The sequence below is a fragment of the Chelonoidis abingdonii genome, chromosome 7 (assembly GCF_003597395.2).
Source record: "Chelonoidis abingdonii isolate Lonesome George chromosome 7, CheloAbing_2.0, whole genome shotgun sequence".
NCBI classification, from domain to species: domain Eukaryota; kingdom Metazoa; phylum Chordata; order Testudines; family Testudinidae; genus Chelonoidis; species Chelonoidis abingdonii.
In genome coordinates, this window is record NC_133775.1 from 12,146,970 (window position 1) to 12,158,336 (window position 11,367).

General features: G+C 39.1%; 1 protein-coding gene and 1 long non-coding RNA gene across 2 annotated transcripts in view; both read left to right on the forward strand.

The window, feature by feature from the left end:
• The window catches only part of LOC116825217 (nardilysin-like), a 104,039-nt gene extending 101,322 nt beyond the window's left edge, over positions 1-2,717 (forward strand). The window contains exon 32 of the mRNA XM_075067619.1: positions 739-2,717. Coding sequence (XP_074923720.1) covers positions 739-918 — 180 coding nt within the window. The 3' untranslated portion in view covers positions 919-2,717. The remainder of the gene's footprint in view (positions 1-738) is intronic.
• Positions 2,718-6,968: 4,251 nt separating this feature from the next.
• On the forward strand, positions 6,969-9,804 carry LOC142047082 (uncharacterized). The gene is made up of 2 exons (XR_012656229.1): positions 6,969-7,054; positions 9,021-9,804. It is a non-coding gene; the product is annotated as an uncharacterized LOC142047082 (long non-coding RNA).
• Positions 9,805-11,367: the final 1,563 nt, after the last annotated feature.

Genomic DNA, 11,367 nt, shown 5'->3' on the forward strand with positions numbered 1-11,367 from the left:
ACTATTACCAATCTTCTGTTAATGTTTCGCCATTAGCACCTTGTTTATGCCTAATGTTTCTTTTCCTGGCACCTGTATTTCAACATTTCTTATTTCTGCTTAAAGGCACATACAACATTTTTTTAATCCATTCTTATTTTTACAATATAATTAATTCTACTTTCACAGCTATTAACATCTGAACTCTTGTTACTGCTTTAAACCCATGTCAGAGGAGGGAAATAAATCTTAATTTTGTCTATATAAAATTTTCATACTATTAGGAATAAATTACTTAACTCTGAAGTTGCAGAAAGAAGTAAAAGCCTATGGATACGTCTACACTGGAATCAAAGGTGGGACTGCAGCAAAGCATAGACATACTAGAGCTAGTTTTGTTCTCTAGCTAGTGTGAATAACAATAACAGCGAAGCACTGGCAGCACAAGCTGTACAAACCCACTTAGAACCCTGGGTATATTGTTGAGTGGCTATCAGCTAGCCCGTGTGGCTGTGGCTTTACTACTCTTGTTTGAGCTAGCTAGATCAGTGCTAGTGCAGGTATGTCTACATGGGCTGCGGTCATACCTCTGATTGCAGCGTAGACATACCCTTAATTTGGTCTGTACTGCTATGGTTATTGAGTGTCCATGGAGTCCAGATTGAAACTTAATGCTTAGCTAAAATATGCTTACCCTAGATTTTAAGCATTCAAACTTTTACTGTCTTCTTGGTAACCCTCTGGCCTTTGAATTTTCAGGTGGTTGGATTTGGTGAACAAGAAGGCGACTCAGGTGTTCAACAGTCCGTACTGAGTGAAATATATCAACTCACATTCTTACCCCCTTCCTCCTATATGAAGAATACCAGTTACATCAGGGACATTAGAAATTTCACATTAATGCTTAATCTCCTCCCTTACCACAAGATATTAAAATAAATTATAGTTGTTTTCCCCTGCATTTAAGTGTAGTTTAAGTAATTTTCAGTTTGAGAACAGTGTGAATCATTTAGCCTCACTAAATGAATTTGTACTGTCAGCAGCGGTAGATGAGTTCCTCCCTTATTTTAATGAAGATTTGAAGCATTGTACATCCACTTTGCTCTCTCCCACTCCTCTGAAATCTGAAACAAATTTATTTTTAACAGTTGTTAATGGAAAGTATAACTCCTGTCCCCATTCTTAACATACTTCAAGTAATTTTCCCTCCGTTGTTTTTTATTGTGTTCTTATTGTGTTCAATACAACATGCTATGTAAACTTAAAACATTAATAATCTAGTCTTTATATATTAGACACACTGTTTCAGAGATCTCTTGAACGCTTCATTACTCTTCAAAGGTACTTGTAAGAGCCTTAAAGAGATACTGCACCATATCAGCAAATTTCCGTACTTAAAACTTGCCTTCAAACAGCTTTTTAACCAGTTGGCCATCTCACAGTCCAGAATAGCCTCCATCTACTCTTGCACTAGGCACACACCCAACACATCCTGGCACCGGTGGCTGTACAGGAGGGCAGCATAGGACCATCTGCGCTGCTGGAGCAATTCCCCAGGGGGCATTTTGGCCTTCATGCTATGAGAGCAGCATAAAGGGATCATAATGGCATCTTGTGAAATAATTTTTATCTGTGCAAAGAGATTGCAAAGTAAATGTAAAATGCTACAGATCAAAATGGTAGCATACCACATCCACTTTGCATAGGGGAGACTACACAATCTGCTAGGCAGCAAAGAACCAGGCCCTAAGCATTTAAATCATAGTTACAGCTTTATTTTCTAGTTTTGAAATGATAGAATGACTTATCTGATTTCATGCCATCTGTGGGATTAGCAAAACCAGAGAGACTAATAAACAGCAAACATGACAAATTAATGATGCAGAAGTAATGTGCAGACAATTCAGGAGGTCAGGCTGTTAAAGGCAGGGGACATATGACTGTCATTGCTAACAGCTCATAAATAGACTGATGTTAGCTCTAATGCAGATTGTCATCCAATTGTCTCATTGTACAGTTGACTACAAAAATTTTCACACTCCACCTAACCTTTTTATTGTAGGAAACTCCCAACCATCAAAACTCACTATTCATTACATAAACCCATTAGCCTTCCTCCTACTGTTCATCTTCTTATCAACACTGAACTCACCGTTAAGATCAGGTTCAGTGTTTAGCCCAAAAATATACCCGGAAATGCCAACAGTTTGAAGAGAGATCTGGATTATATAAGAAAAATGTATAGGGTCAGAGATTTTTCACTTAGTTGGCACTAATTGTCTCTTTTTGGGGCGCACTTTCAGCAAAGGCCAGAGACTGACTGAGTCGTGAAATAGACTATCAGTTCATCCCTAGAGGTGTTTCTTCCCTGCAGTATAGGGAAGCTGTAAATTTCAGTTGTATAGCTCCACATAAACCTGTGGTCCTTAGACAAGGATGTGGAAATACTGAACCAACCTGGAGTTAGGGAAAACATTTTAGCTCCTGCCTTTCCCCAATGATGTATGATCCAGCAATATAACTGGGTAAATGTTGCCATTTGTCCTGTCAAATTATCAAGGATATTTGCTTCCTTAAATAACTCTGATTCCTATCTCAGTATAAATATTGTTGCCTTAACAGCTCTTAAAATGTTACATTATTTTCAGCCCCCCTCGCCCCTCCCAACCCTTTAGGTTTAAGGCACTCTTTGTAAATACCTGGCTCTGTGAAGCACAGAGAGAATGCTCTTTCACTGCTGTGTACAATGAGTGTGAATTGATGCATTAAGCCACGTTAAAGGTTTTTTGTTTGTTTTTAATCAAATTTCAGTAGTCTTCAACGCTCATTTGATACTTGGCTAGCCATTACCCCATATAGGATCCAGATGCTAGAACATTCCTCAGTCCATAGACGCTTGGTTTCTTCTGGCGGATGCTGCTACCAATTTCTAATCCAAAATCTTAAATCTTAATCCTTCAGTCAGTACCCCTCCTTCTGGAGAAATGGGTGGGACTTTTTTTTCTGTTTCTGAATATTTACTGGCTGGCCAGAGATTATATTCAATCATAATTGCTATAATGAAACTAAAAGCAACAGTTCAATTATTCATAGCTACTTGTTTTAGTATGGGGGCTCTGATTATGATTGAGGTTCCTGTGCAAAGCAGCAGCAATACAGATAGGAGGAGACTGTCCTTCCCTCCATGGTTTACTCAGCTCCCACTGGCCCAAGACAGGTGACTGCCAGGCTTGGAATGTAAATCAGTGTTCCTAAGGCAGCGCATTGCAAATGAGTTTGGTGTCAGTGGGTGGTCCAAAGGTCTGCCATGTGGATTGTAGAATTGGGGTCTTGGTGTAGAACTTTTAATTGAGATTTTGTGGTGTACAACTTTTAGTTGATATTTTGTAGTCTACAACAGAGATTTGCATGTTTTCTTGTTGATCTGATTGCTCCTACAGTTCCTTTCTAATGATCACTGTTGACTCCTGTGTTGTTTGTTTTTTGCTGTCTTTAAGGTTAACAGTAAATTACAATGCTTTCAACTAGCCAGGAAGACGAAATTCACCTGTGTGGAGAACCCCTCTCAAAACATATGCACCAGTTAAGTTCTCAAGTAGGGCCTTGTGCCTTGATCTTGGATGAGTCTCTGCACAGGGGTGAATTTCACCCTGTAAGGAGACGTTTCTAACCGTTCATGGCCATGAAGGCACATTCTCCCTAGTCACTAGATAGGAATTGGATGGGAATTTAAGACTTTTGTTCAAAAGACATTGTTCCCCTGCCCAGTGATCTAATGGAGAGCTGAGTCAGTACAAGGAGCTGATACATACTCCATCCAAGTGATAGGGCAACAATATGGCAAATTAAATTTAATGTGGATAAATGTAAAGTAATGCACATTGGAAAAAATAACCCCAACTATACCTACAATAAGATGGGGGCTAATTTAGCTACAACGAGTCAGGAAAAAGATCTTGGAGTCATTGTGGATTGTTCTCTGAAGATGTCCATGCAGTGCGCAGAGGTGGTCAAAAAAGCAAATAGGATATTAGGAATCATTAAAAAGGGGATAGAGAATAATACTGAGAATATATTATTGCCCTTCTATAAATCCATGGTACGCCCACATCTCGAATACTGTGTACAGATGTGGTCTCCTCACCTCAAAAAAGATATTCTAGCACTAGAAAAGATTCAGAAAAGGGCAACTAAAATGATTAGGGGTTTGGAGAGGGTCCCATATGAGGAAAGATTAAAGAGGCTAGGCCTCTTCAGCTTGGAAGAGAGGCGACTAAGGGGCGATATGATAGAGGTATATAAAATCATGAGTGATGTGGAGAAAGCAGATAAGGAAAAGTTATTTACTTATTCCCATAATAGAAGAACTAGGGGTCGCTAAATGAAATTAATAGGCAGCAGGTTTAAAACAAATAAAAGGAAGTTCTTCTTCACACAGCGCACAGTCAACTTGTGGAACTCCTTGCCTGAGGAGGTTGTGAAGGCTAGGACTATAACAGTGTTTAAAAGAGAACTGGATAAATTCATGGTGGTTAAGTCCATAAATGGCTATTAGCCAGGATGAGTGGGGAATGGTGTCCCTAGCCTCTGTTTGTCAGAGGATGAAACTGGATGGCAGGAGAGTGATCATTGATCATTGCCTGTTGGGTTCGCTCCCTCTGGGGCACCTGGCATTGGCCACTTTCGATAGACAGATAACTGGGCTGGATGGACCTTTGGTCTGACCCGGTACGGCTGTTCTGATGTTCTTATGTTCTTATCCAGAAGAGGGCAGCAATCCACCCACAATCCACTGATGTACAGTCATTGCAGATGCTGAAGAATTTATATAAAAACATAGATGTACTGTGTCTTAATGAAATTAGAGAACTCAGCATTACCACACAGATGTATTTTAAATTGTCCCATGAGCCATCTAAGATAAAATGTGTAAAAAGTGACGTTAGATAGACTATATATATTAAAAAAAATTCTTGATAATGTAGCTAATACCACCTAAAGTTACCAGGAATGAAAAATTATAAATATAGAGGGAATGCCTGAAAACTTCTATCAGGATTGGAATTCTGATGTGTTGGGAATTCTGTATCCCTTATTTGTCATTTTTTGCTATTTGTTTCACTTTTTGCATTTCTCTCCACAAATTGTACAGACTTTTCTATACAGCCTACTCTTTATAACTTTTTTTTCATTGTCAATGTAACTTTTCTTATGTACCACCACATTCTTGTAGTGCAGTATTTTCTACCAGCAAGGGAAAGGTATTTTTTTTGTTCTGTTTAGATTTGTTTACAGATTCGAAGACTGACAGGGGGATTGTGATCATCTGGTTTGGCCTCCTGTATAACACAGACCATAGAACTTCCCCAACGGAGTATATTTTTTAGAAAAACATCCAGTCTTGATTTAAAAATTGTCAGTGATGGGGAATCCACCAAAACCTTTGAATCTGTTCCAATGGTTAATTATGCTCATTGTTAAAAATGTACACCTTACCTCTAGTCTGAATTTCTCTAACTTCAACTTCCAGCCATTGGATTGTGTTATGGCTTTCTGAGCTAGATTGAAGAGCCCATTTTAAATATTTGTTTTCCATGTAGGTACTTATAGATTGTAATCAAGTTAACCCTTAACCATCTCTTTGTTAGACTCAAGGAGCTCAATCCATTTCGCTTATCACTATAAGGCATGTTTTCTAACCCTTAAGCATTCTCACTGCTCTTCTCTGAACCCTCTCCAATTTATCAACATTTTTCTTGAACTGTGGACACCAGAACTGGAGACAGCATTCCAGCAGTGGTTGCACCAATCCCAAATACAGAGGTAAAATAACCTCGCTACTACTCAAGACCCCCTCTTTATACGTCCAAAAATGGCATGAGCCCTTCTGGCCTCAGTGCCACACTGGGAGCGCATATTCAGCTGATTATCACAATACCCAAATCTTTTTCAGAGTCACTGCTTTCCAGGATAGAGTCCTCCATCGGGTAAGTATGACCAACATTCTTTGTTCCTAGATGTATACGTTTACATTTAGCTGTGTTAAGCTGGGTGCAAACGATACGCATTTTACTAGCAAGCCAGATCGCTTTGGATCAGTGACTTGTTTTCTTCATTATTTACAACTCCCCCAGTTTTGGTGTTATCTGCAAACTTTATCAGAGATGATTTTGTGTTTTCAAGTTAGGTTTGGTAATTATTTTTTTCTGAATATATTTCAGTATAAAAATAACAGGCTAATCAAAGGCCTAAACTATTTGACAGTGTTCTCTTTAAGGAAATAAGATTACAAATATTGTACATTTTTTAATTAATAAAAATGACCTTTAATGAATTTGGTACTTAAAACTGTCTTGTTACCACACTGTTTAGATGGCATGTTGTAGGATTGTTTGTTCCATTTATCTGCACCCCTTACATACTTCATTTTGTTCTGCAAACTTTTCAGGACACTGACGAAAACCTCTGGAAGTGGAATCTTGGCAAATTACATTTTCTTAGCTCTAAAGAGGTAAATCACAATCATTTGACGTGGTCACTGGTATTTAATGGCCACTTTATGTAAAAATCAAGTAGATAAACTTCCTCCAAAGAACAAAGGTGACTGTAGACAAAAGACTTAAGGCAAGTCTTTTGACACTTGGCTTTGTGTTAGAGGGTCTTATCAAGTGGAGACAAATCCTGCCCACTTCCCTGTTGCTACCGAGAGCACCAGATAAAGTCAAAGTTTGAATTAGTGGGTAGGATTTGGGGAGCTGTTATAGGACACAAGAATCTCCTGCATCTCAGGAAGTTCATCTGGTCACTCTGTATGTTCCTCTCTTGCTACGATATTTATTATTTTTGGTGTGTTTAGGGGTGAATAGAGCTCTGGGTACATCTTATTGTGTGTTTAGTATCTGACTGCCCTTGGTAATGTTATGCTGCTTGCGTCTTCTCCAGGGCAAGAGAGATGTGGGACTTCCTATGGCAGTTCAGCGTTTGGCTTTACCATGGCAGGAGGAGCTGTGTTGTGGAAGAGGTAAAGACTCTTGCCCTCAGGAGAAAAGTGTGACACCTCAGAGGGGTTTGTAAGGTATTGAGCTGTTTCACTATTTAATGCTACATCAATGTCAAATTGTTTAGTTTGTCCCTCTTAAATTTTAACTAAAGGTATGTCTACGCTGGGGATGTAATTCCCATCTTGAGGAGATATACGTGCACTACTTCTGATTGAACTACCACAGTGGGGCAAGCAGCTAGTTGTCCCAAGTATAATCCTGTCAGAAACTCTAGGCATGTACTTGGGGTGGCTAGCCCCTCTTATGGCTACACACTATTTTTAGCATGCTAGCTTGATCAGAACTGGAGTGGGTACGTCTCATCAAGCTGGGAATTATACCACCCTCCTTAAAGTATAGAGGTAGCCTGTGTAATTGGTTCCAAACCACATTAGCCAGAAAGCTAACTACTGCTAAGGAAAAACTGGAGAGAGAAATTTTGTTTATAGTGCCATTGCTTTCTAAAACTACAAATTACCTCCGAGAGTTCTCGGTCAGCACTCCTTCTGGGGACTCTGGCTCCATTGTGGCCCTAATGCCCCTCCACCATATGTTAGGGCATTCAAGCCCCTTGTGAGAAATTTGGTTCTGCTGCATGCCTACAACCTCTGACAGTGCTACTGTCATATAGACAGTAATGGTCAAAAAATTACACCTGGGTTAGCTGCTGGGTAGCTTATGGATTCCTGCCGAGCTGGAGCATTTTTGTTGGAACTGGTTGGACAAGGCTTTTTCCTTCAATGAAAAACTTCATTTTTGGCAAAAAATTAAAAACCAAGATATCAATTTTCAGGCATTCAGTGTTTCAATGAAAAATTAAAAATGTCCACAAAGGGCAGACACCATTAGTGAAAAATTTGCTATACGCAAAACCCAATTTTCAATTAAAAAATCATTTAGATGGAAAAATCTTTGACCAGCCCTAGTTTTTGTACATTATTGACTTTAATCTGGTACAATTTTTGGGATTTTTTCCTCCTTATTTAACGAGTCATGTATTAGTTACCTGTAGTTAAACTTGGCACAGCTGTGATGCTTTCCAAATTCATGAATAGCAGTGAGTGTTACAGATTTTAGCCTGTTTCTGGTTGATCCAGGCTTGGTATGTAATGGGGAGAATAGTAGTGGCTTGCCATTTGGTCTTCCAAACCATACATAAGATATGATCCAAGAGTACCAAAGATAGTGTAACAGTTATTTTTGAAGTTTGGTTCCTATGTGTATGTCTCCATGTCAGTAGATGCTGTGCTGTAATTTTGTTTTGGGTTTGTCAAGCTATTATTAATATAATGATGAGTATTATAAGACATCCATTGTTGGAATATCTGGGCACTCTTTCAATGGCTTAGATTAAAAGCAATAACACTTTTACAGTATGGCAAGCAAATGCACCATATGCCTCCCAAAAGCAACACAATTTTACAGAATGGAGACAAAATGTCATTTTTTGTAATGGTAAACATTAATATATTTGTGTGCAGCAGGCTGTCTTGGTTATATTAACCTCAAATGATACGGATTTCAGTTCTGTCACTTATATAAAACTTTACATAATGTGAGTATAACTAAAACAGGCAGCATTTTCTGTGCAATTTGAAGGTGACAAACAGTATGAGTAAAGAAAGAGTACTTGACAGTAGTCAGAATTGCTCATTGAGTATCCCTTCATTTGCATATAAAGGTTATGTAGCATCCAGGGTTGGGGCTGCGAAGTTGTAGACTGGGAGAACTGGAGGATGTTAGCTACAGAGTGACTGGGACCATAAAGAGAACAGAGAATTCTTACATAGCTAGAGCAATACTGTTATGTCCTGATTTGGCTGTAGGCAATTAAGAGCTGATCCATTCCTTGAGACTAGCTAGGTGTGTGTGTGTTATTCAGAAGAGTCTGATATTTGCATAAGATCCTGATATTTTGGCATCAGGTCTAAGAGCTGCAGTTCTTAATAACAACTTTTCATTTATGTATTGCAGTGGTTTTCAACCTTTTTTCATTTGCAGACCTCTAAAAAATTTCAAATGGAGGGGTAGACCTCTTTGGAAATCTTAGACATACAGTCTACGGATCTCCAGGGGTCCACAGACCACAGGTTGAAAACTACTGTTCTGTGGTAATGACAACCTTCATGGACTGCTTAGACATCATCTGTGAAGAAAACCATGGATGTACTGTAAAATAACAGAACACATCAGAAGTCCCAGATAAAAAAATTTAATCTCTCTATAGAAACAGTGCACTCTTTTACAAATGAATTCATTTGGTTTTCAGTACTCCTTTTTATGTAAGTACAGCAAACGATACACAGACCATATTCTTCCCCCCTCCAGCAGTTCTTTTGTCCATAAAATGAAAACTGAAACACAAAAGGCACCAAGCAAGAACTCATTCTAACAGAACTTCATTATGACAAGACAGGGATCAGAACTGGGTACAGTGTTAACAGTTGGGATTGTTAGGACATTGTTTATTTAAAATAATTTATTTAAAAAACACATTTGGTGGCTGACTTCTTTTGATTAAAGTTACAAATCTGTAAAGTTTGAAACCAGCACTGGACATCAAATTAATTTAAAATGGTTTGAAAAAAATGCTGCTTTTTATACACATATTTGTACAGTTTATTTTTTTTAAAAAGTATCAAAATTTAGAGCCTTAAAACATATTTACAGTTTGCTGTTAGTGTTATCACACACAGGTACAGCTCAGTTTTTGTTCTTTCCTTCATGCACACAGTGCATGGACTTGTAGTAGAAGAACTTTGCAGATTAAAATAATAATTGGAAATCTGAGAATCACATTTCTCCATCCCCCTTAATGATCTTTAAGTAATCAAGCTGCCTCCTTTAGATTTTTAGAACTGAGGTTTAACTTCATAGCCCTTTGTACAAATAGTTTGTGGTATATAGTATTTCCATGATGCATAGTGTAGCATTTTCTTCCTACACTTCAGTCCTGTACCAAAACTTCAATCTCACATTAAACTGTGCGATTCCCTCCGCCCCACTCAACACCCATCTTCAGATTTTGTTTTGGTCTTCCATAAACTGTGATTCATGTTTAAAAGCAACACAGGTTACTCTACACCCTATTTCACAGTTTCGGATTTAGGACCCAATCCACAGAGGTGCTGAATACCTCTTGTTAGAGGTTGAGCCCCCTCCCCTCCCACTAAAATCAGTGAGGGCCTGATTTAAAGCCAATGGAAAAGTCTTCCATTGATTCTAATAGGTTTTTGAATTGTTTCCTTGGAACAGAGGATGCTCTGTATCTAACAAACAGTACTGGATCCTTCATGCACAGCAGGAGAGGTGTCCGGGAGCTGGAGCATATGGATATTGAAATGAGACATCACTGGAAATTTATGCTGTATGCTACACGGCAGCAATGGGATGGAGATGTCAGAAAACTGCCCGAAGAGAATAAATCACTTGAATTTTTGCATCTGACTAACATGAGAAGAGAGCACGTGTGCCATGTGGAAGAATATAAATTTCGTTCCCAGGAGCAGGAAGTAATGCAGGAATGCAGTCAAGGTAATGTTTTCCATGACAAACAGTGATGATGGGGAAGAGAGTGCTTTGCACCACTCAGTGCCCTCTACCAGACAGTTTGGGTGGAAACAGCTGCTTGGAGAGGGCTGTTTTCCTTACCCTAGTTGGAGGATACTGGTGCAACTTGGGCCAGGCCTGGCTTAGGAGAAAGGGCTGCTTCTCTTGAAGAGTTGATGCTGTGGCCCAGCCAGTAAGAGGGGAGGGAGGACGGGAGAAGAGAAAATGTGGTCCTGCCTGAAACTGAGAGGTTACACACTTGTTATTTTCACCTCTCCCTACTACCTGATGATAATTGGGTGAAAGAAGGAAGCAAGATGGTCGTTTTGTGGGAATAGGAAACCTTGCAGGGCACGAGAAATGTCACTCCGCATTCTCCCCCTACCAGAACACCATGAAGCCACAGAATTAGCAAAGTAACACTGAACTCTTCACTAGAGTGGGTTGTAACATGCACTGCCAATAAATAAATAAGTAGAATGTAAGATTTCCTTGACTCTTCCTAATGCTATAGAAATCGTGACACTTATCTGTTAGTGTCACAAGATCCTGCCAGGGACAATGATGTCCATCATATCCACAATTATTCCCATTGTAGAGAATAGCCTAGGGGTGCCAGATCATCTAGGACTGGTATGATAGTCCCATAGTTGCTCAGCTTTAGGAACAGGTGAGATTGTAAGGCAGTGGTGTCATAAATAGATAGCTAAGGGTTAATGTTTCTTTTACCTGTAAAGGGTTAACAAAGGGAACCAAACACCTGACCAGAGGACCAATCAGGAAACTGGATTTTTCAAAG